Here is a 26,439-nt window from a genome sequence, read left to right as displayed (position 1 = left end):
CAAAAGTTTATAAGTTGAAAAATACAAGTCGGGGAAACAGAGGTTATGACAGAAAATGCTATGCAACCTTATTTAAAATGCAAGCCTCACTGTAATTAATCATCTAATCATATCACTATGATCCCCACATGGAGAAGACTCTCCACATGCAGATTCTTCCAGGCAGAAAGGCTGCTCAAACACTTCTTTGGCAGTGTTTCTTCTCTCCCCAAAGACAGATCTCCATGACCCAGAAGTCAGCACAAAGGGAGTGGATGGGCAATGGATGTTCCAACGGAGTATGCACATCATTCCCTGCTCTCTCACGCCCAGCATTGCTGAGGGGGGAAATTCAAAAGTGGGAATCCCCTTTAAGAGAAAAACTAGAGCATAAACCTTTATAACTTGGTTCTATTAGAGTCATACCACTGCCATGGAGTGGGGAACTTGCTGAGGACCCAGAGAAGATGTGGAGGCACAAATCTCTGTGTGGGTGGGCCTGGCTTCCTGCAGTTGTCTTGAGATTCGCAGGGTTTGTGGACAGGCTCCATTGCTTCTTTGTCCCTCACTCTTCTCTGTAGCAGAACTAGGGAGGGATCTATTCAAGGAAACCCAGCAGACACTTCTTTCCCTTTTAGCCTCCCTCCTACAGGTATTCCAACAGAAGGAATGACCCATTCATAAAGGTTGCCTGAATTTGATATCTTTTCTTCCACTGTACAAATTATTATTGTGCAATAAGTGAAAAATTGAAATACTATAAAAGCAGCAGATCTGAAAGGCAGTTGAAGGATGATGGTTGCTAGGCATGGCCTTAGCCACCTTTTTTTGTTTTGTTTTGTTACAAAGGATCCAGTGAGAAAGCAGGAAATTAAATACTTTGGTATTTAAAACTATGGTATCTCCTCTTTATGTTAACTTTGTAGTCCTTTTTCTCTTGCATATCGGACACCTCTCACTGGGTTTCTGTAGCTACTAAGCTTTGCATCAATAAAAAGCTTTAATCCTCAAAATGGAGAACATCTACATATGCACATTTCTTTCCTGTGCCAAAGAAGTCAGAACTTTGTTGAAGCTCAAGTAAGTGGAAGAGACATTCCTCATCTCTTCAAAGTTTTACTTTTATTCTCCAAAAAAGAACCCAGAGAATTTAAGTTTTGAAAATGCCTGCAGACAGTGCTTCAAAGAGGTAAAGAATTTAGCTTGTATTTCCTTATCCCCTGCATCACCTCACTACATTTTTTTCTCCTTATTTTCAACAGAAATGATTGCATATGAATCAGTTAACATTTTACCACCAATTACAAACAGACATTTCATAATTTTCTCCTAATTTAAGTAAAGGCTGGTTTTATATAATCATAAATAATATATAAAAATATATACACAACTATGGTGGATCATCTACCCTTCTATTTTATGTTGTATCATTTAATTCTCTCTGGATGGCTTTAACAGTATCCAGATGCCAAGCATTTGAATTGTTTTCTTCCCTTCCAACAGCAACATTTGGAGCCTTCCCAAGTAATTATGCTAGTAATTTTGGAAATGCCTATAGGTTTATCACAGCATTACATGTTGATGGAGTAGATCTAACTTCCTATCTTACATATTCCATCAAACTCACCTTAGAAGAATTTAATGCACTTTTCTTCTGTTTGAGAATACACTGGTTTCCAAATTCCTCAAAAGCTTTATGAATGTGTTCATTTTATGACAAAACAAATCATTTCCCTTGTTCATAAGGATTTTTTGCTACATTCTGAACTGGCCTTTGGGCAAACCACAGCTTAATAACTGTCTCACTTGTATACTGAATATATTTTGTAAATTAGATTTAAAAACCTTATAGCTTTGGGCATTTCTGTATGTTACTTCATAGGCCGTTTTCTTTTAAATATAAACATAAGTGATGCAATTACCAGGGTTTCCATTTTATTTCTCTCTCTTTAATTTTATGCATATTGAAATACTGAGAGGTGCGACTACCTTCAAACCACTCTGCAGTTAATTTCCCCCCCCCCCCAAATTTTCTGATTTGTAAAAGCATTCCTGTCTGACCCCAAAATAAATTGACAAGATGATAACCACAACGCCTTGATCTAATAATGCACACACACACACACACACACACACAAAAAAGAATAGATACACAGATATATATTTATATTAAAACCCCGTTTCATATTACAGCTGTAGCAAGTTAGGACAGCTGCATTACTTTACAACATTTGGCTTGAAGGAACATCCCAAATATCAAATACACAATGGAAACATGCAGTGGAGTTGTTTTACATACATGAATATAAGTGTGTAAGTCTTTGGTGTCAAGCACATAACTTAATTTCAATGGATGTAGAAGCTGAACAAAAAAACCAAAACAAAACCCTACATCGTGGTAAACAATCTACGAGCAGAGAATGAAGAACACATGGAGGGAAAATGAAACAAAGAAAATGAGACCGAAATGTGCAAGATGACTTGCTATACTTGAATGTCTGACCTGTTAGTTGGTCGTCGCCTGCAGCAGGGGCGATGCGAATGTATGGTGTTGTAAGCTGAGTCACGATTATCGCAGCTAAGGCAAAGGAAGATTTCCAGGTCAGCATGCATGAGGAAAAAAAAGCCAGACTGAAGCTATGCTAGCAAGAAGAATCTTGGTCAATATTATTGTCTCAACGTCTTACAAAAACAAAACAAAACAAAACAAAAAGAAAAAACAAAAAACCCACAGAAGCTCCACTTCATCTTCAGTTTTTCTTAACTTGTTAGTTTGGTTATTTGGCAATATTAATAAGCTTTGTGTGTGACCTTCATCCAGAAAAAGGGGATCAAAGTGTATTATTCAGAAATTAAAAATTTGATTTAACTAAAGGCTGAGGCTTGACTCCATTGGCCACAACATTGGGTTTAATCTGCAAAAATCAGTGCTTATTCAGATAACCACACCCTTAATTTGTCAAGATATACATCACACCAACGTCCTTTTTGCTTTTTAAACTTTCACAGTACATTTTTCTTATGTTTATGTAAATATCATTTTCCTGTACAATACCCTTCAACGAGATTTAATACACATTTTTTCTTGTATATTCCTTCTTGAGGCCCTAATTTTGCAAATTTAGACACTTACACACGTGAGCAGTACAATTGACTTTTCACATGCTTTAAATTAAACATGTGTGCAACTGTTTGCCAGATTGGGCTTCAACAGGTTTTATACTCTCCCACTAAAACAATGAAAGATGAAAGTACAATTACCTAAACACCTATACTATCTTAACTGTTCTTCATATAATCATAGAAATGTAGGGCTGGAAGAGATCTCGAGCGGTTACCTAGTTCAGCACCCTGTACTCAGGCAGGTCCAAGTATACCTAGACTATCCCTGTCAGGTGTTTGGTTTTGCAGGGCTGTATCAATAGATAAGTATTATTGTGGTTCATGATGAAATCTTCTGATTTTTTGTTTGCCAGGAGCATTATGGTTGTCTTTAAATGGTTAAACACAGTATGTATGGTACATACAGATTAAGAAATACTAAAAAAATTAAAAGGTCAGATCCCACATGATGCAGCTGGAAAATGATGCAAAGAAAAAATATTGGAAAATTAAGGACAAGAATATATGAAAGATCACTAATTTACATAGAACAGCCTGGGTGCTATTAGAAATGTGGCAAAGAGTGAGGAAAATAGATCATCTACCATCTGCAGACAATTAAACTCAAAACTGCTGCAGCATAATATTTTGAAATATCCCTCTGCAACACTGAAACACAGTGTTGTTAGTAGCTGCTAGAGTACTGTTGCTATTGGATTTAAAATATTATAATAGCCTTTTCTCTCTCATAATTAATGAAAGCCTCCCAATGTCGCAAGAGCAGAATAATAACCTCTCTGTCTATTTGGTCTGAGAATTTGGAGTCCTAGGAGATGCCAAAATGGTCACTATTCAGACATTGTAAGAAGTCATATCAGGAAGTATATTCTTAATATATATCAAGAATTTCCACCAAGTTGATAATTGTATAGTTAGTAGGTTTTGGTGTTTTTAGCCTTCTTTCCACAGATTTGATCGTCGTTTAGCTTAAAGAAAGAGCAGACATATGAAAGCCACTTTTGTTACCTGCATGAAAATCTGTCCTGTTTTTTCTTTAATTATCTTCTCACACATAGAAGGCACCCCTTTAGTCCTCACATTTGCATGCACATTGAATATTCATAAAAAGAACAGAGGCTTACTTCGCAGCACCAGAGAACCCTTCCTCATACTCATATACAAAGAAACATGGAGCCCAATCCTACTCCCAGCACAGCCAGTGGCAAGATTCCATTTGATTTCAAAAGGAGCAGGACAGGGCCCTTCAGTTATACAAAACCCAGTATGCTGGTCTTAAAATAACATTATAATCATTGCAATCAGGATTTTTATATGATCTCTCAAAGTCATATATGATACAGGCTTCATTTGTAGAGAGCTAATGCTTATAATACAAGAGATTTATTTCAACTGTTTTGAATTGAGGATTTAAAAAAAATAGAATTATACAGTATTATCCAGATAAAGACATAGAACTTGTATTTAAATACACATGGGGGTACCCCGGGTTAAGGCCATATTTTGTAAAATAAAGCCTTCAGGTAAAAAGATACTTTAGATACATGACATTTTCTTTTCCTCCTTATGCTGACATTTCAGTGATTCTATAGAGCTTGAACATGTGACGTACTAAGCACAATGGCTCTGATCCAGCATAGCAGTTGAACATAAGCTTAACCTTAAGCACATGCATTATCCCACTAACTTCAGTCAGGACTACATGTATTTAAAATTAAGTTCTCAATTAAGTGGTTTGCTGGATTGGGGCAAGAATGCTCTATACCTTGCAGGACCGAGCCCAGAAAATGTAAAAAAAAGAGAACAGCATTAAATGTACCATGTATTAACAATTGTAAAACTCAATCCATGTTCCAACAGAATTCCAACTGCATGAATGTCTTGAGGGACACAACATTTTTTAATAATCTGAAGTTGAGACCACAGGGGGAGGGGGAAGAACTAACAGGCTTTGAAATCTATGCTCAGGTCAAGCCCTGGACCCCTCTTATGGGAGCAAAATTCAAAACCTGCTGGCTACACTCCTTGACTGTAGACAACCAGGTGGCTTTACCAAGATCAATTGGCTCAGCTGACCAGCACATCACGTGGGGTAATGAGAATTTGGAAGAGGATATTGACACGCTCCCTGCACGCTTTAAATTCCACAGAGTGGAGCTGCAGAAGCTTTCTACTCTGATGAAGTTTAGGAGCAAGACAGCAACCTGGCTGCCCTGTACAGCTAGTGTGTTTTACAGGATACATTTTATGATATAGACCCTAATCCAGTAAAGCACTTAAGTATGTGCTTAATTTTACACACATGAGTAATCCCAGTTTAGTCAAGGGGATTATTAATGTGCTTCAAAATTAAGTGCTTCTGCAAGTGTTTTTGGGATCAGGACCTCAAGGCATATGACAACCTGCATATGCTTACAATCCCAAGAAGTTCCATTAATGTCACAGTAGTAAGAAAGAACTATAAATGGCTGCAACACTAGTCACAAATGGCTGCAACTACTAGTCACAGTAGTAAGAACTATAAATGGCTGCAACATTAGGTCTCAGTTGAGAACTAGAGTCTGACATGTATATTCCTGATTAATGGCTGAAGAAATTTTGCTCTATCTTTAAAAATCTTCAAATGTCAGTCCGCAAGGATGTTTTGAGTCCAAAATACAAATGCTTTGGAAAGACAGACCTATGTTAAAACAAATGTTATAATAGAGACCGTTTTGCAACCTTCTCCATGGGAAGCACAAGTGCCCGTTGTAATACATATATGAACCCCACCATACAAAACAGCTATTATTGTCTAATAACCGCACTTCACTTACATTAAAATAATGACAACAGGGAGGGTTAGGCTGTATAGTTACAAGCAGTGTAAAGCTTTACTTACAGGGAGAGCTCTGTTGAAGATTGAGACTCTTGTCAGAGAGGCCTCTCTGTTCCTCAGACTAGGGGGAGTGTGCATGTTGCATCAGCCCTTTGGATGATTCACCCTGCTCCCCAAGGCATGGTCAGCCAATACAGCAGACAAGTGTAGAGGGGGATGGGTTTGGGGCCACGGCCCTGCCTCCTTCCCCATTGCAGATGAGGTGATTTACACCTCTCAGGTGATAAGAGGTCATGCTATTCTCCTCAACACTTGTGGGAAACCCAAGGAATGAAAGGCTCACTCCTCCTTGCCAGACTGAGGCACAATCTGACCTTTAAACTATAGATAAAACAATTATTTAAAACATGTTAAAATATACACCAGATTCTGCATATCTTTTTGAGCAACTGGTGAAACTGGTCTGTATCATATGATGGTAAATTTATTTGCACAGTAAACAGGGTTTTAGAGCAGCCCCTCATTAGGGTTTGGAACATTTAAAATTGCAAAGCCCTATTTGGGGAATTCTCGTTTCAAAGTCCTCATCTTTCATATTGACAAAGATATTATAAAGTACTCAGAAATACACTTTCAAAACATAAAACAAACTGACACGTTTAAACTAAAAGCTCCATTTTCCCACTTCCCCTTCACCAAATAGGTTACTTTGAAACGGTCTGTTGCTATGAAAGCTATTTCATTGCACAAAGCAACTCTTTCCTCTTAAAATGAGCATTACAAATGTTCAGTCAATCAAGTGGTCCAAATGATTGAACATTCATTAGTGATTAAGAATTCAAATCTCCAAATAATTTATCTAATTATTTATCATGATTTGTGGTGTAAATTAATCAATTGCTGGACTCAGTTATGCTACTGGAGAACAGTGTAGTATTTCACTTTCCGCTGAAATTCATCTCTTGTTCTATGTTTCATCTGATTATAGTGAAGATATTTGAAAGTTAGTTATTATTGAATGTATTATATAATGTTCACACTTTCTCACTATCTAATCAAAGGTTGTGAATAGGCCTCATCTACCCTAACTGAATTGACTTTGTTAGCACTTGCCCTCCCCATTGTTATGTTTCTTACCCTTGGATGTGTATATATATATATATATATCTCCTATCTGTGATTTCCATTTCATGCATCTGACGAAATGGGTTGCAGTCCACGAAAGCTTATGCCTGCAGAAATTTGTTAGTCTTTAACAACTCTCGTTGTTTTTGCTGTATACAGACTAACACAGCTACTCCTCTGGAAGTTATTATTTAGTAAGCAATCGTCTCAGTAACTTGAAAAAATATCCCTAATGTTCATTTCCAGAGATTTGGGAACTAGATCCAAAAAAGTGACAAAAATGCCATTTATTATATTAGGGAGGGTGGCAGCCCACCCACAATTTAAGTTTCTAGGCACAGATTTGAGGCACTACATGCTGACATTTCAGTTATTTCAAAATAATAAGGGTCTCATCAACCTTATCTAGGTATGGTGAAAAAAGGACACCTTTGGTTGCTGAATTGTAAAATCTCTACATGTTGGTTCTGCATTGCAATCAGGACATTTCATTATGCTAAACTATATGAGGTTATGTTCAAACACTTAACTCATATCCTCTGAAAATGGACTATGTCAGATTGCTTATTAAATATTTTTATTGCGGGTTATCCAGGCACTCAAACCAGATGGAACTCCCACCTCCTTTTGGGGCCAACATTTCCCTTCTCTTTTCTACTCTTCCACCTCTACATTGCCACCTGCAAATGTTCTTTCAGACTTCTGTCTTGCCATCCAGTGGAGGTACTAAAGAAACATGGGTACACTCAGATACACACAAACCACTCCAGTCTCCAAAGCCAAAGCGTATCACCTCAGCAATATGACTGACCTTTTCTACTTCGTGATCAGGATTACCTCTATTGCTGTATGAACTTGTGTCTCCTACTAGGCAATACAAGATCCTGGCATTGCAGTATAAAGAGCTGGTCTGCATCACCAATGTGAAGAGACTGATTCCTCCTCTTTTCTTTTACAAAGCAATTAAAATAAGAGAAATGCTCATGAGTAAAAGGTAATTTTTCACTACTCATGTGTACAAGTAGCCAGCGGGTACTCTGCTATTGGCACTTTATTAGTGCTATTATATATACACAGATGTCAAAAATACTTATTGTGAGATCATATAAAAATCACAGAGTATGGTTAAAAAGAAAACGTGTTCATGTAGGCAACTAAAAACATGTAATAAATTTGTCTTTTGTAGAAAACTTCCTAATTCTCAGCCAGACATGAAAAGGATTACTTTAACATACAGCGACCTGTTTAGAGATGTGATTTTAGCCAAGAAAACATTTCTGGAGGTTTGGAAAAATGTATGAAAGAAAGGTCAACAGATTTAAATCCAGAAAATTTGATGTAATTTAATCATACCTTTTGTGGCCACCCGGACGCAGTCAATTTTGGTTTCCTGTACCAAATAAAGAGGAAAAGGTCATTTCTTGTGCTGCATCCAAAACAAAAAAGCCATTTATCATTCTATTTTTAAACTGCTGATAAGATCTAAGGAAAATATCCAATCTGTTTGTTTAATCACACATTTAACAGTCTCCAAAGTGACTCTAATGCACTTTTTTCTCCTATGGACACTAAAACACAATATACTTGGCCACGTACCATAAATACTGCATTTAACATTCACCTAGAAAATTAAATAAATGTATAGGACATGATGCATGAAGCATTTTTTCTTTGGTGATTCACTGACCTTGGGAGATTTTTTTCTTACCATTCTAAGCATCATACTGGACAATTTAAGCAAGAAAATAATCAATAACGTTTCACATTTCTACTGCCAGTGTACTGTGAAAGAGGGGGCCATTATGGTATCTGGCAGAAAACATGTCTAGGCTGTCAATGGACACAGCCAAAGCTTATCAGGAATTGAAGGGTATGTCTGCCCAGGAAATGGAAAACAATTCCAGGAAGAATCAGCCAGATGAAACATGATCTGCAAGGGTCTTTTTACACACTTTTCATTTCAGTTCCATCTACTTATTTTTCTTTTACTGTTTGGGAGAAAAAAGTCTGTTTCTAATTCACTCAAGACAAGCAAAAGTGAAAATGGTAGTTTAAACTGTCCTAAACCAAGGTAATATGATTGGACAAGCCAAGAATACAGATGCTATAAAAGCAAAAATCAAGTTTGGTTTGAACTTAAAGTAGCCACAGCATTTTCCTTTGTAAAAAAAAGGCAGTTAGACAGAAACACCGGCCATCGTTTGGAAGCATTAGTAAGAAATGAAAATAATAGTGGCAGTACAGGCAATGACATGCTATCAGGCCCACTCTCCATTGACAAGAATATTTTTTCTCTCCTTTCCTTTTTCTGTATTCCTTAATAACCATGCAACACTGGGTAGGAAAACTGTTATTTTTTAAACTCAACCTATTAAATTTCATGGTTTCTTCATTTTCTCATTAGCAACTAAATGGAACAACACATAATCCAGAACCAATGATCTGTTTGCACACTAATATTATATAAAACTACACCTGTCATAAGACTTACCCCATTGGCTCTGCTAGCAGCTTGGAAATAAATGCTGTAGCTTTTATGAGGTAGAAGAGGAGTGTTCCAGAAACCACTGTAGGTTTTGTTATCACCAACAGTAAAAGGCTGAGCAGCTTGAAGACTGTTGGCTGGAAACTCTGCAGCAAAGTAGTATTCAGAATTCAAAAGAGAAGCGTTCTGGAAATGAATGGGCACTGGGTAGCATTTCAGAATTTCAGTTGTCTTTTTGGTCCTGCGAGGGCGCTCTTCCTCAACAACTATTTGATAGACGCTAATAAATTCAAAAAAGAAAGAATGAGAGAAAACATAAGTTATTTTAAGACATCTCAATCAGCCAATTCCTTCTGAAATCACATTAGCACACCAACAAATATTTATGTAAAAAAAATGACGACATGAAGGCAAAGGACATAGCATAAAAACACACTGTCAGTACTCAGATCTAGGAATTTATAGTTCACATCTCTCTTTCCTCCCAAATAAACTAATTTCTCTTTGGAAAATAAAATTGGCTGTGAATATCTGAGACTTTTAATATGATGAATAATGCAGAATACTTCGTTGCTGGAACACTTCTACATTAAAAAAAATGTATTTTATCAGTGTTAAAATGTTGAACAGGTATTATTTTGTTTACAAAAAGTAGATAGGAGGTTGTGGATTCAATCCTTTAGCCTGATAACTTGCTTGAAAAAAAAGCACAACTATCAAGGTAGACAAAGAAAGGTGAGACAAATAGAAAAAGAAAATTCAGTCAGGAATTATATTTGCTTAAATTTTGGCATTACAATTGTTATGAAATACATAATAAAGTGAAAATATGTTTTGAAGTGTTGGTAGCAGATTGTCTTATTGAGCAAAAATAATATACTTTTTGGTTGCTAAAAATACAAGTTATTTTACATTTACTTTGTTAGTGATATTTGACATTTGGGAACTATGATAATAGTATGAAAACAGAAATCTCATTCACTAATACAAAACAGAAACAAAATACTAAATAGACCAGTTACCTAATTCTGCATAAACTTTCTGTTAATAGTGAGAGCATAAACTTTCTTAATTGTACAGTGATCATAATCCTGAGTCATCAAAGCACTTACACACATTTAAAGATATGCATGTATTTAAGTCCATCTGTATTCTGCAAAGCAATTAAGCATGTGCTAAAGTGCTTTGCTGAATCAGGGCCTAAAAGAAACTGCCCATCTTCCTAAACATTATTTCTGAATATACATGAAAACAGTGAAATCATAACATTCTTGCAATTGTTTCAAAATAGTAAGTCAGTGCTTCCAAATTTCTTGAATGGGAAACCTCTCTAAAGAGGATTTGGTTGCAACTTTCTCGCTTCCCTGGGGATTAGTGATTCTTGATCATTATTCATCTCTTTGAGAAGGACAGTGGTTGTAGATTCTAGGAAGGGAGTTGGTAAGGCTAGAGGAGCGTTAAAATTTAATAATTGACCATATTTTCTTGTGTTGTTTGTGTTATTAACAAATGAACTACATTTCAAGTATGTAATAGCTACAAAGCCATGACATTAAATATACTTTTGGAGGATATAGTCACCCTGATAAATTAAGATACCATATATGTTTATAAATTATTACATATATAGATGAATGCATAGCTTTACATTATTTAGTTTTGATTATTATTAATTATTGGTATTACTATCACACCAAAAGGCCCAAGCAATGGACTAGGACTCAACTATGTTAGGTGCTGTCTCTACCCCAAACTACTGATTACTAGTCTAGGACCAGGCCTTTTTTTTTTTAAATTGGTCCAGCAAACATTTGTACTGGACCACCAAAGGATTTCTAGTTCTAGCTGGTCACATTTTAAAAATCACATAACTCTGATTACAATCGTGCTTTCCCCCAACTTAATTTCTCACACAATTTAGCAACTGATATATCATGAGTTTCTACAGTTAGAGATCATTATTTTATGCTACTTGGAAGTTCGAAATTCATGCCTTATACCATTTCCAAGGTAACATTCCATAGTTTTCAAAGATGTCTGACTGATGGACTGCAAAGCTTTGGATTTTACAACACTTGTTCTGGCCATTCAGTTTAGCAATGCTATTTCTGCACCAGTCCAAGACCAAGCAAGTCCAGGACCTTGGGCCAGGGTAATTTTAAATGCTTGCTTAAGTTTTGTTTAAAATAAATACTCTTTTCATTTTCCACAGAGCAATTATAGATGGAAATTGTAGATATTTTAGAAAAAATTGTTATGCATGTGTGCCTTTACTTCGGCAAGTTTGTATCAGTTATATTATATACACTACCCCATATATATTACATTTTCAACGCTTTCCATCTATTCATCTTTAGATATGTTAAAGAAAGAACTAAGTAGATTGGAGCAATTTCCAACCCAAAATGTCATTTCATCCTTACTCCACAAGACAAATTAGATTTGTAAGCATCCAGACCTCAAATCTATTTGCTCTTTAATAATTTAAGAACTGAAAGGTCAAGCAGCTCTTTTCTGTTCCCCTTTATCAAAGTCCAAGTGCTAATGAAAAATATCTAAATCCTATCTGCTGCCCAATTTCCACACATTGCTGTCTCTCTGATGTAAATTAACACATTATAAGCACCTGGGTCAATGGTAACCTGACAGAACTTTATGAGTAATATGTTTTACATTTGTATAAATGAGATCATCTTGCTAATGAATTTTATAAATTCACTCCAATTACAATTATAATCCAAAACCTTGCTCAAAATCTTACTCTTAAAACCGTTTCTTTTAATATGTAACAACTGAATTGCTAATGCTGAAAAGGGATCTTAAGGTTCAAGCTTAGTGAACTGAGCAAGCATTGAATCAGAACTATATTTTTCCTCTAATGTATTAATCATATTCCCATTTGTTTAATGTTGCATTATTCCTTTCCCATTCACACATCTACATTTTAACTAGAATAAAATCTACATCCATGTAACAGGAAAATAAAACCTACACTTAAAGCAGAAAGTGCCAAAAATATACTAGATATTGGTATAATTAAAACTGAACTTTCTTGAGGAATTAAATTTAATTGTAAATTTAATTTGTGCTATGCTTTTCTACTACGAGACACTAAGGCCTCTGTAAGCTGAATTCAGAATCTCCTTTTAAACAGAATGACACGATGTTTAAGCTAGAGAAGAGCATCTGAGAATTTTCTTTAATTTGGGAATTCAAATGTTATGCACAATTATGAAAAAAGGGGAAAAACAAATTGTTGCGATTTTGATTTTTTTTTTTTATTTTATTTTTTTAAATACCGCCAAACTGGTTACAAACAAACAATTTAATTAGATACATTATCATGTGTGTGTATTTCTGGATATTGTATAAAATACTTATTGGTTTGGTAATTTTAACTTATCAGGTTTCTCAAAATAATACAGTATGCCACTGCAGTGGCCTCATTTTTCCTGAGGTACCTTGAACCAGAGTTGCCTCGCTTGCCAATCCAATAAAGAAGGAATAAACAATCCAACAAATCTGAGAATTCTTTAGTAATATATTACTAAGGCACTTAGGATATGTGTGATGGGGTATACAAACCTCACACTGGGCTACAAGGGGTGAAAGAGTTGCTCCGGACTCAGCCAGCTCTGCCCCACCACACTTGCAAGAGAGGCACAGACTGGAGGAGGAGTTAAAAGGGAGCAGACCAGCTCACTTTTGGGCAGGCCAGGGAAGAGAAAGGACCTTTTACCTTGCAGCTCCTGAGGAAAAGCAAGATCTCTTCCATCACCAACTGCCTGAAAATCCCTCCGTGAGGGAAAGGAGGAGCTGCTTCTGATAGACCCTGAGAGGGAGGCATTTCCGTCTCTCATATACTGACTCAGTTTATTTGTGTTGATTCCCTGTGGGGTTTTTTATGGACTACCCCTGAAGGGGAGAGACTTGACCTGGCCTGAGGGCCAAGGCACAAGAGGAGGCAGCTGCCACCCCATGTCATGCCCAGCTGCGAAGAGGTGACAAATGGTAAGGAGGTTCCCTTCAGACTTTCCTGTTAAAGACTGCAAACTATAGACAACAGTGGAGTGGTAGGAAGTGGCCCAGGGATGGCAGTCTTCAGGTACTCCTGGGTGTCAGGCCCTTTTATCACCATCCCAGGATTTTGGGCCAGTGCCCTGTGGAATGAGAGTGCCTGGGCTCCCCTACCAAACCCTCTCTGCATGTCTAAGGGCCTAAGTCCCTGCCCACTTGGCAACGCTCTCCACCAGCAAAGACCATCACAGTATGTCTTCACTGTACAGTTAACACAGGCTGTTACTTGGGTTTTAGCCCAACCTCCACTGCCATCCACAAAACCACTGATCTGGGACTGGAGGTGCTTTAAGCCTGTGTTAGCTGAACTGGGTGGGAGTTGCAAGGGGTTAGAATCCAGGCTCCAGTTTAACTCAGGCTGGAACCTGCCCACTTTGCAGTGAGGATGCAGGCTAAGTATCTCAAGTGCTGATGAGCCACCCCCAAGGCACAGACAAGTTCTCCTGCAATTGACACAACTGACTGGGAAAGAATCCTAGAGTACGCAAGCACAAAGAACGATGGGATATGCTCCCAGACACACATGGACAAGTGCAGAAATAGTGAGGACACAGTAACGTGGAGAGCTTTGCAGTGGGGATGCCAATCACATGGGTTAAATATGCAGTGAAGACCTAGTCTCAAGGCCACGTTTTGCTACCCTTATTCATACTGAGTAGTACCTTATTACCTGAATCATGCCACTGAAATCAATAGGACTATTTACTGACCAAGAACACGAGTAAAGGTATCAGAATTTGGCTGCTTGCCTTTATCATCAACTGCCCTTGCAGCATGAGAGACTTAGGCTATATCTACACGTAAAATAGTACCGTGGCACTGTTGCAGCACTGCAGATATGCCTCTGTAGCACTTCACTGTAGAAACTTAGTACAGCGATGGGAGGGGTTCTCTTATTACTGTAGTAGCTAGTTCGACAGACGAATTATTCCATCCACCTAGCGCTGTCTACCCAGGGAATTAGGTTGGCTTAACTATGTTGCTAAGGGATGGTGGTTTTTCATGCCCAAATGACAGAGCTGGGTTGATCTAATCTTCTAGTGTAGACCAGACCCAGTTGCTATAATCAAAACCAAATCCCTCACTGATCTGCCAGGGTCTCAGAACACGTCATCTTAAAAAACAATGAACCCCTTTGAACAAAAATCCTGATGGGTTTACACATTTTTTCTACCTGAGAAAACTGAAGCCCAAATACTAATTAGTTTCAAAGATGTAATATTATGGGTACCATACCAACACAGTAGAAGACAACTTACACTCTAAGAAGTCAAGTGAGTAATGGAGAGTAGTGTGAGGGGGATGCAAACAAATCTCTGCAATTGCTACACACATTTACACACTTGGAATTGTTTTTTTAATTATAAAAATATAAAGTAAGTGCAAACTAACCTCATCTGCTCATCAAGCCATTACTGATTGATGGATTTTGAATGCATATTGAGACAGATGTGGGAGATTTGAAGGAGATGGTAGTGGTAATTTTGTGTGCTTGAAGGAAACTACACATTTTCTCCCCATAATTATTTATTCATCAGAAGGACATACAAGTAATATATCTTTATAATATAGTGTTCCCCACCTTCTGAGCACACGTACTCAAACCTCTTGTTTTCCTATGGTAAAGGTAAGCTCTCTCATTCATTCATTCTTTCTTCCCCTGAAGGAAGAAGATGGTGTCAAAGAACTCAGGTCACAAGGATTCAAGTCCCCTTGACTACTTTTGAGCCACTCAGATGTCCTTGACATGGCTTGTGCTTTTCACACTTGCTAATGAACAGGTTTTGTTCCTTGTACCTCGATATCCCAAATATCAGGGAAATTTGTACATTTTGGGATGACTGATTTTCTGTTGCCCTGCACCTTGTGTAGTCTTTTAAACCAATGTAAAATGAGTGACATGTGGATTTAAAATGCTAACGACACCAAATGGTATCATTATACACTCAGACTGTACTGATATAAACAACTACACATGGCCACAGAGCATTTTCAGACTTGCTCACTGGGCAACTGAACATTTGCCTGGTGAGTCAGTGATGTCCTGGGTGGCAGTGCCAGCTGACTGTCATCCATGTTGAATCAATGAGGTTTAGCAAGCTGTTACATGTGAAGCACAGGGCAGTGAGTGATGAGCTGGGGAGTGGAGGGCACCAGAGATCTGCAAGTGTATTTTTTTACCAAAGGAAAAGCACCACGAGAGGAGATTGTGGGTGTATGGCTAACTGGCTGGGGGTTTGCAGTGAATGATCATAGACATATAGGAGAGAAAATGAGATTAGAGGGATATGGTTAAAGAAAAATTGGGGTAGGAAAGGAATAAGATTTAGGGATGATGAAGATGGAGACAGAATATAGAAAGAAGGAAGGAAGGAGAAACCATAATATATCAAAAGAAAGAGGAAAAGGCATAAAAGGAGAGAGAAGAAGAAACACACCGAAAATATGAAAGGATGAACCCATGATCTATGATAAGAAAGGAAAGGAAAAAAGGAAATGAAGGTAAAACAAAAGCAAAACAAAAACAAAAAACATCGTAAAGTTATACTTTAAACAACGTACCCTACAGAAAGCTAATTGCCAATAAGTGACACTATAACACAATACACACATTGAAAATTCTATCATATTTACTATCAGAATGCATCAGACTGCATCATGGCATATGTTTTTCAAAAGATTTTCTTGGGAAGTTTACCCAAGAACAACTCCCGCAATAGTGCCCAGGATGACTTATTTAATACATTTTGGGCTGCTCAATATATAATCACAGGGCTCCGCACACTTGCTAGTCCATCCCAGCCACAAATACCTCTCTGTGGATGGAAGAGGTTAGATTCATAGTATCAATCTATTTTTGGCTTTCAGCCATGCGTTTTTTTTAAAAAACAACCTTATTTTCCCTTAAGGGAGACATTAAAGTTTTATTTATGTTTATCAGGCGCCTTAGTCTTTTCAAACACAGTTTGGCACAGAAAGTATTGTAAGCCCTACACGTAGACTAGGGCAGAATCAAATTTTTGGTGTGAGAACGTTAGAACTCTTACCTGAGGCTGATCTAAAGAGACAAGTAATTACTCACAAAGTGAAACATAATGTGACATTACTACTCTTCAATAGAATTACTTGTTCTAAAAATCAAAGGTAATCTATCTATTTAAGGCAATGATGTTCTAGAAAGTTTATTTATCATCATCTTTGGCATGCAATTGTGCATAGGTATTTAGGCAAGTCATTGAGGGTTGTTTGTTCAGTTTTACCTTTCTATTGTCGTTACTCAGACCACATACAAGATAAGAGCTCGATCCCACAATGTGATGTGCACTTTACCCTTGATCCAGCAAATCACTTAAGCAGTTAATTTTAAGACATGAGCAGTGCTACTGATTTTAATGAGTGCAGAATTGAACCCTAAGTAGAATAGGGTGGGCTCTAGCTATTCAGGGCCTTCCAAAACTTATATGGCAATGCAGAGTGTAAAATGCCTTCCACGCTCTTGTGCGGCCTCCCCCTATCATAGCTTTATCTGTGTGGGGGCCAGGCGGGGGTGAGGTGAGAGAAAAGAATGCTCATAGAGCCACTATTCTCCAAAGCAGAGCTTTGTTGGCTGGCATGATGGGGAATGAGGGAGAAGGGGAAGTAATTTGCAGCTGGTAATGCATCTATAAAGCTAAATTATATGGCATTCATCACTATATCTGAGCTCCTCAAGATCATTATTTTTATCCCCCCAAATCCCTGTGAGACAATGAAATATTATCCCCATTTTATAGATGGGAACTGACACACCAGGTAAATTAAATGACTTGCCCAAGAGCACAAAGGAAGTCTGTAGCTGAGTGAGAAATAAAACCAGGTCTCCTGCATCCCACTCCAGTGCCCTATCTACTAAACCAGCCACCCAACATTAAGGCGCTGTCAGAGATTACTTCTCCTGGAAGCAAAACAGAAGCATGGAAGGGAATTGCTGTAGCAGCCCAGCTACACACTGCCTCTTACACAGAGCTCTGTCTAAAGGCAAGTCTAGGTTATCTCTGGGCTAACCAGTTGGTATACAAACATAAAAAGAGAAGGAAGTTTTATTGCATTTATACATTTTGGAGTGTGTACGTGTGCTGATATCAAAGAATTAAGAGTCTAGTCTCAAACACAGAGCTTCTTCTGATCTTTCTGTCAGTGACCTCTATCTTTAATTTGATTTTTATTTGATTTTTTTTTTGCAGCAATCACATATTCATAGCAGAAATACAGATACTCGTGCATCAGCAGCCTCTCTCCTGAACTGGGAATGTCAATTATGCCCAAACTATGTGGATGCTTTTATGATGAAAACCATTGATCACCAAAGTTATTTAATTTCAGGGAACAGAAATGACTCAATTTTCCCCAGTCCTGTTTACTAAGGTTCATAAATAAAAAGCTGTCTACATTTTCAAATCCTTATTCAAAACACCTTCCCCTTCATTCTGGTTTGTACCAGCATAAAGATGAACAATAAGCACAGCACTCAATGTTCAGATTTTTACATTTCTCACACTGGAAGTAGTTAACATAGCTTAGAAAACCTCAAATAACAGAGTGCAAAAAGAATATGACCTCATAGTCTCTAAGGTCAGAAGGGACCAATATGATCATCTAGTCTGACCTCCTGCACAACGCAGGCCACAGAACCTCACTCACCCACTCCTGTAATAAACTTCTAACCTATGACTGAGTTATTAAAGTCCTCAAATAATGTTTTAAAGACTTTAAGATACTGAGAATCCACCAGCAAGTGAGCCTTGCCCCATGCTACAGAGGAAGGCGAACCCCGCCCCCCGAGCCTTTGCCGATCTGCCATGGGAGAAAATTTCTTCCCAACCCCAAATATGGCGATCAGTTAAACCATGAGCATGTGGGCAACACTCAACAGCCAGACACTCAAGAAAGAATTCTATGTAATAAGTCAGAACCCACCCCATCTAATATCCCTTCCCAGGCCATTGGGCATATCTACCACCAGTAGTCATAGATCAGTCAATTGCCAAACTAGGCTGTCCCATCATACCATCCCCTCCATAAATTTATCAAGCTCAATTTTTAAGCCAGCTAGGCTTTTTGTCCCCATTGCTCCCCTTGGAAAGCTATTCCAGAACTTCACTCCTCTGATGATTAGAAACCTTCGTCTAATTTCAAGTCTAAACATCCTGATGGCCAGTTTATATCCATTAGTTCTTGTGTCCACATTGGCACTGATCTTAAATAATTCTTCTCCCTCCCTGGTATTTATCTCTCTGATGTATTCATAGAGAGCAATCATATCTCCCCTCAACCTTCTTTTGGTTAGGCTAAACAAACCAAGCTCTTTGAGTCCTCTCTCATAAGGCAGATTTTCCATTCCGCAGACCATGCTATTAGCCCTTCTCTGCACCTGTTCCAGTTTGAATTAATCTTTCTTAAACATGGAAGACCAGAACTGCACACAGTATTCCAGATGAGGTCTCACCAGCGCCTTGTATAATGGTACTAACATCTCCCTATCTCTACCGGAAATACCTTGCCTGATGCATCCTAGGACCGCATTAGCTTTTTTCAGTCACATTACATTGGCGACTCATAGTGATCCTGTGGTCAACCAATATGCCCAGGTCCTTTTCCTCCTCTGTCACTTCCAACTGATGTGTCCCCAGCTTATAGCAGAAATTCTTGTTATTAGTCCCTAAATGCATGATCTTGCACTTTCCACTATTAAATTTCATCGTACTTCTACTATTCCAGTTTACAAGGTATCCAGATCATCCTGTATGATATCTCGATCCTTCTCTGTGTTGGCAATACCTCACAACTTTGTGTCTTCATCAAACTTTATTAGCACATACCCACTTTTTGTGTCAAGATCATTAATAAAAAAGGTTAAATAAGATTGGTCCCAAGACCGATCCCTGAGGAACTGCACTAGTAACCTTTGTCTAGCCTAACAGTTCTCCTTTCAATATGACCTGTTGTAGTCTCCCCTTTAACCAGTTCTTTATCCATCTTTCAATTTTCATATTAATCCCCACCTTTTCCAATTTAACTAATAATTCACCATGTGGGACCTAAACTGGTCATGTTCATAAAATGTAATAATGAAAACAGATACCTGGTCTTGCACAGACACTTGTTAGGTGCCACACACATTTGATAACATAAATAGATTCACTGGGCTAAATATTCCATTTTTCTAACTTTAATTTCTCTTTGTCCTGGTTTGATCAAGATAAGATAAGTCATACATTGCTTTGGAATATTAGCTGGATACTGTGAATGTACTTTGTATTCTCTCAACCATAACTCATTATAAGGATCTTGCTTGGCATCAATAACTCACTATTGCCTTTTTTTGTGAGCGTGTGTGACTCAATACACTGCTGCTAGGCTATTTAGTGATAAAATCTGATATAATAAAATATTAATTACAGCTGAAAGGTTGGGTGAGAAATATGAACTCAATTACAGTCGCATATTGTGAACAAAGGGCAGGGTGAAAAAATCCTTTCGTTATGGAGGTTTTCGTTAATAAAAGAACAACTTGGACATTAGAATCAGGCTGAGAGCTCCCTAACAGGCAATCTCATATTAATCTTCACATCAGGCACAGAATTTAGAGTAAATTATCCCTGGATGAAAGATCTTTTCAGCTGATTTTTTCTTAACTAATCTCTTTATCTGTGCATTTTATTTTTTTCCTTCAAGTCAGCATAATTCAATAAATTATGTAACTAACACAAAGACACACCAATTATAATTAAGCAGAAAATATTGTACACACTATCCAAAATGGTCATAGTAAATGGAATAAAACAAATAAAATGAGCAGCTGATTCTAAACTTCTTTATTCCTGTCAGCTAAGGCTGATGCTCATTGCAGAACTGAAGCAAATGTGGTTTTGCCTTCTTAAAAAACCTGATTACTTTGAAAAATATTGATAGCGGAACATTTTAGATTTTTTTATCAATGAAAGTTTTTCTATTTCATTCACCTTCACAAATAATGTATACAGCTAGGGTTTACTGGATTGAGCCTGGAAGTTAGGAACTACTGAGTTCTAATCCCAGCTCTGCCACTAATTTACTTTGTGGCCTTGGGCAAGCCCCTTTGCTTCAGTTTTCTCCTATCTATATAACATGACTAAACTCACTTGCCTACATCCGACCTTGGAGCCCTAAAATTCCATCTATCCTACAGAAACTCTGTTATACAATAAAATTCACCCTGCAGGACAGCAAATCCCCTTAGAAAAGGTGGAATTTTAAGATTCCAGGTCTGTAATTTATGAGTGTTTTGTGAAAATTATTCTCTATTATAAAATTATTCTTGCACGGAAGATATCAAGTGATATGTAAATAATCCGATTCCTACAAGATGTTGAAAACTACTTTGAGGTGCGTTGTGGTTTGCACTCAATCACTTCAATAGAAGTTCAAGGTGTTCAACTCACACTTCACAGGATCAGACCACTTATTATTACTGATGAATGAGCCACGAAAAAGAACCAATCCCAAATTCAGACGTTTTTAAAGTTTTCAAGGTTTATCTGCTCTTGTAACTTATGGCCCTTACTTCCTGCTCTCTGCTAATAAAACTTACTTTGTTGCTCCCTTTGTTTTCTTCTCCCAAAGTCTTATTTCTGTGCTTTCTTCCATGCTGTCCCCTAAGACCTGAAATAATCATCTCTATACCCTCCCTAGTTCAGTGGGAAACCACTCTCACGTCATGAAAACCTTCTTCCAGTAGACCTTCAAATGTAAGTCAAAGCCGGCCACACATCATTTTAAAAGAAATTTTGGCTCTCACAGGGTGCTCTTGCATTGCCTTTATTTAGACTGTAAATTCCTCGAGGGATGAACACTTTTTCATAGATTTTTCTTGCAGCCAAATCTTAGTTTCTTAGGGCTAGATTTTCACATACTGGCCTTTATTTTTGCAGGCACAGTTCATTACAGATCTAGTTTAGGCCAATTAAATCTAATCATGGACTCATAAGAACATAGGGACCATGTGAGTCATCAAGTCCAGTCCCCTGCTACTCCAGGCAACTCCAACACTAGCAGGAGCAAAACTGCATTTCCAATGCTGAGCCTGCAGGAATAGTGGTCCAATTAAAGATAGCCGGAAAATGGGGACCTTCAAACTAAGTTTTCAAACAGATGTTGCAGTATATTAATTTCCCACCTCCCCCACCGTCTTCAACAGGAAATGAGTATCTCTAATTTTCCGACCAAAAATACAATATAGGTTAATATACCTGTATCTTGGGACTCTACACTGCAAGGCTTCTTAGGCCTGTCCAAAGAATCATTGACATCAGTGAAGTTTATGTATGGATGCAGAGTCCATTTGCATTATGAGAGCCTTAACAGAATGTGGTTAGATTATATACTGATATCATAATGGGCAGAAGTTTGCCAAATCAGTTCAAACAATATAACATCTAAATCCTATGGATACTAGTGAATTCATGAGAACCACGTGATCTTTCCACACTATTGCAAGCTGAAATGTGTCGCTATGTAATAAAGTAAGATTTTTATTTTCAGAAAATTGAATTCTTGACCCTTTAGGGTTTTAACAATGCTTTCAATTTCAATGAGGTTTGCTGAAACTGTGCCAATAACTTTTGGACCCAAGCCAAAAACTACGTTTGCCATGCATTTACATTTGGGACACTTACAACAATCCAAAGCGCAATCCAATGCTTTTTAATCAACTTCATATTCTTTGGTTTATTTCCCTTTTAAAAGGAGAAAAAAGGCAAGTGTGTAAACAGAAGTAGAAAAATGCACAATGGACACAGCAAGCAAAGTACTTTATCGGCCAACATTAAATTGTTTAATTCACAAGTTCTCAGGTTGACAAGACCAATTTATAAAACAACCAACAATTATAGAGTAAAGGGCAAAGTCTTGTTATAGATTAAAAACTGGTTAAGCAAAAGAATCAAAGAAAGCAACATCTAGGATTATTTAGCCTGGAAAGGAACTGAATTAGAGGGGACTTGGATGAAGTATGCAAATATCTGAAAGGCCTAGTGGAAGCTGACTGGTCCTTCCCTTTTTATTTGGTCTCGCAAAAGGAGATTATAAATACTCAATTATATTAAAGTGCAGATCATTCAGAAGAAGCAAAAGGAAAAACAAACCCAAACCAAACTGTCACAAATTTGTGACACACTGGTGCTATTCTGAACTCTGAAATATTTGACTGCCTTTCATGTCCAAGGAGGCCGAGAGACAACTGCAGACCATGGGTTCCATTGCTGAATAGACTAGATGGAATTCCATTAGCTCAACCCAAATAGTGCCACCAGTGCACTTCCTGTTCTAACAAAAGAGTCAGTGGCATTCGAGTGGTCAGGGTCTCCCCACCTCCTTCCAACCACAGAGGCTAGGGAAAATGAAAAGAGAGAAGGAGCCCATCAGGTCTTCTTTCCTCAACACAGGAGAATTCAATGCTGTCTCCTTACCTCTACAATGCGGAGGATAGAAGGGACTAGATAAGGGACCCAATTTTTCTTCCCTCCAACCTTAGGAAGAGAAATAATGTTCTGGGTCTACTAAGAGAACAGAGGATAAGTTCCGGCAAGCAACAGAGAGGCTATCTTTTTTCATATATCTGAATAGGATGAATGTGCCTGATCACAAATCCAAACATCATGAATAATTAATTTTGAGATCTGTACACCACTCTACAGCATAAAGTGGCATTTCTTAACCAGTTTAAGGAATTCACAACAGCTGGAGGTCAGATAATTACATATTGTGGCTGAATTTAGGAAGGGGTTGGATAATTTGAAGACTGCAAACAAAATCTGTGGCTATGTGTGGCAAATTGTGGTTCAAAAAACAAAATGATGGTCTTAAGGAATCAAGAGGTTATCTTCAGTCCCAGACCATGCGCAAGTGACCAGGTGCATTATAGGTGTTTTTTGTTTTTGTTTTCCCCAACTTTCTGGAGTAGATCCTGTAAGAGACAGGATACCATTGGCTTACATGAACTGATGGTATGGTTTCTCAAACAACATGTTTTGAAATATTTTGATGAAAGTTACTCTAGAAGAAAAACAAGTATTAATATCTGATGTACCTCCGTTATGGTCAGAGTGTGCCACCTATAAGAAACAGATTTTAGTAACTACTGCTTTACTTCTGTGCTTTTTAACAAATAAAACTATTGGAGTGATGATTTGGGGAAGGCACATGAGATAAGGAAGCTTTGCAAATGTTACAATACACAAACTTATCGCTATGGGAAACTGGACGTATCTCGTTTTCTTGTTTCAGCAGAAGACAGTTATTAAGACATATACATGTAAATGTAAAATAACACACATGCAGATGGATCAAAATCCTTGCATCCCATACAGAAACTGAGAAATAATTTCAAGAGCACGAGACCAGCTAATAGATTTGCAAATGTATGTTAACACTGGAGAATTGAGCCTATTTTCCATTCCACAGCTGTGCTGGAGAATTATTCCGAAATTAGGCTGAAGAATTAAATAACTGGATGCAGCAGAATTAGCAGGCCATGCGCAGAGAGAGAATGCTTTGCTCAAACCTCCCCCTCCTTCAAGGCTGTTCCGTAACTTGCAGTGCTGTGCTGTAGCAGAGAACAAGGGACTGACTTACTTCAGCCCAATCCCAGATGTCTACACTGCAGTTTTATAGCCCCGCAGCCTGAGCCCCACTAGCCCAAGTCAGATGACCTGGGCCAGCCATGGATGTTTAACTGCAGTGCAGACATACCCGCAGCTTTCTCTCTATTCAACTTAGGGCCACAGCATAGTCTCTGTTCTCACAAGTGGAGAGTCGGGTGAGCCAGTGGATCCCAGCTCAGGAAACTGGAAAAGGAGATAGCTGCCTCTGTGGCATCATTCCCCTTTCCTTTGAATCTAACCATGTTCCTCTGTGGAGACTCTGCAGGGCCCTGGCCAGCAGCGTGGAATACGCTGGGCAGGTCCAGGGGAACAGCAAATCTTTGAAGCATTGTCTCTTCTTCCCCATACTTGCAGATCTTTTGTGGTAAATGAATCCTGACTTTGTATTCTCTCTCTGCAGGTAGGAACACACCAGGGACAGAAGTGTTCCTGCCAATGGGACCCCTTACAGCTCTTCCCAGGGGAAATCTGGGCATAAATGAGAGATTCTAAAGACTTTAGGATTAAAACAGTGGTTAAATACAGATGATGTTCTAGCTCTGTGCTGTCACTGGCCTGTAATGCTAATCTTGAGAACAGTTTCAATTCTAAATGTTAGAATGTAGTTAATCACTTTATCCCCATCATCTATCCCCACAGTAATCTCTTCCAAAACTCCACACTTCTATAGTGTCTTAGATATCAATTTTACCATTCTCAAATCTATGTTAAGATAAAGCATTTTTAGCTCCTTACTAAACAGTAGTTGCTGTCGGTTGTACAGGCTACCAAGTGGCTGTAATGTTTCTTTATGTCATTTAATGTAATCTGGTTTTGCAGATTTAGCTTTTACTTAGTAATGCTTTACAGTCATGACACTTGTTGGAAATGCTACTGATTTCTCCTCCTGCTTAAATGAAGAGTATTGTGGAAAAAAAGTTTTGCATGTTAATGTTCAGCAAAATGAAAAATTCTTTAGCATAGAACGGTAATGTTTCATTGGGAGTACATTAATAGCTTATGTTTTCTCTCTCCATATGATGTTTCTCCTTTTCCTTCTCATTCCCTAATTTTACTTGTGATCAAATGAGGGCACTGACTTGTTTGCTTGGAATGTCTGCTCAAGATGCTACTCCGGTACAATTACATGCACAACAATTATGCTAAATAATGTTATTTAGGTTAAAAGTTATGAAATGCCAGAATTTAATTTGCTCCTGCAACCTTAATTCTGCTTCCTTACATGCTTGCATTATGATTCAGTCTTTAATTTTAATTGCATGGTGACATGTTCTTGCCACAAGACCTCTGAAAGACAGTGAGAGTAATTAACCACTGAAACAATTTACCAAGAGTTGTAGTGGATTCTCCATCACTGACAATTTTTAAATCAAGATTGGACAATTTTTTAAAATGTATGTTCAAGAAACTATTTTGGGGCACTTCTATGGCCTGTGTTATACAGAATATCAGACTAGTTCATCCCCAATGGCCTCTCTTTTGGCCTTGTAATGTATGAATCTATGAAGACATCCAAAAGCAGTTGAAGAAAAGGATGTGTGCTTGGTTTATTCATAGCAGCCTCCCAAGAGATGATGAAGTGTGCATACTCCCCCAAAACACAGGAGGCAGGATCTCTTTGTAGCTCTCCTAGAGTGATGTAGTGGTGTGACTCTGCATTGCCTTCAGTGAGGGTCCAGGGTTAAACGCCATAAACTATCTCTATATGCACACCAAAAGGTCTGAACCAAACTTTACATACTGATGCGGGGCACCGCCAGTCAATGTTATTCTCACTCAGAAATGGGGCTTCTCCCGAGGAAAAAAAGTATATTTTGAATCATAAGCAAATAGATATTTTCGTGGCCATATTGTAATACCCTTTCGAGCACAGCACAGAAACACTGCACCGTTATGTATGGGTGGTATTTTCTACTCAAGAGATGTAACTGATAGTCTGAGGGAAGACGTGCACTGAGCCTGCACTGATGCCAACGTTATTAGTCCAGCAAATTCTGGGAGCACTTTACTCACTCACAAACACTCAACTCTATCACTAATGAAAAACCAAATAAACATTTAACTATGATTTGTAGAAGACAAAGTCCGGGGTCTGCTGCAGGATAAAATATGCCATTGTAGAAGGACAAATACCCATAGGAAATTCAGCCTAATGC

General features: G+C 38.0%; 1 protein-coding gene across 4 annotated transcripts in view; it reads right to left on the bottom strand.

Moving 5' to 3' along the window:
* Positions 1 to 26,439, bottom strand: part of PTPRM (protein tyrosine phosphatase receptor type M) — a 655,839-nt gene that overhangs the window by 231,779 nt on the left and 397,621 nt on the right. For 2 of the 4 annotated variants that reach the window (XM_067547610.1, XM_067547612.1), the window contains exons 12-14: positions 9,534 to 9,807; positions 8,396 to 8,432; positions 2,483 to 2,557 (exon numbers count right to left, since the gene is read on the bottom strand). In XM_067547610.1, the coding sequence (XP_067403711.1) occupies positions 2,483 to 2,557; positions 8,396 to 8,432; positions 9,534 to 9,807 (386 nt within the window). The remainder of the gene's footprint in view (positions 1 to 2,482; positions 2,558 to 8,395; positions 8,433 to 9,533; positions 9,808 to 26,439) is intronic. The other 2 variants (XM_067547618.1, XM_067547627.1) reach the window with 1 other exon arrangement.

Source organism: Emydura macquarii, unplaced genomic scaffold, assembly GCF_026122565.2.
Source record: "Emydura macquarii macquarii isolate MOO-44397 ecotype Brisbane River unplaced genomic scaffold, CSIRO-AGI_Emac_v2 contig_212, whole genome shotgun sequence".
NCBI classification, from domain to species: Eukaryota; Metazoa; Chordata; order Testudines; family Chelidae; genus Emydura; species Emydura macquarii.
The sequence above is the reverse complement of the archived record's forward strand: the minus strand, read 5'-3'. Positions and strand labels throughout refer to the sequence as shown.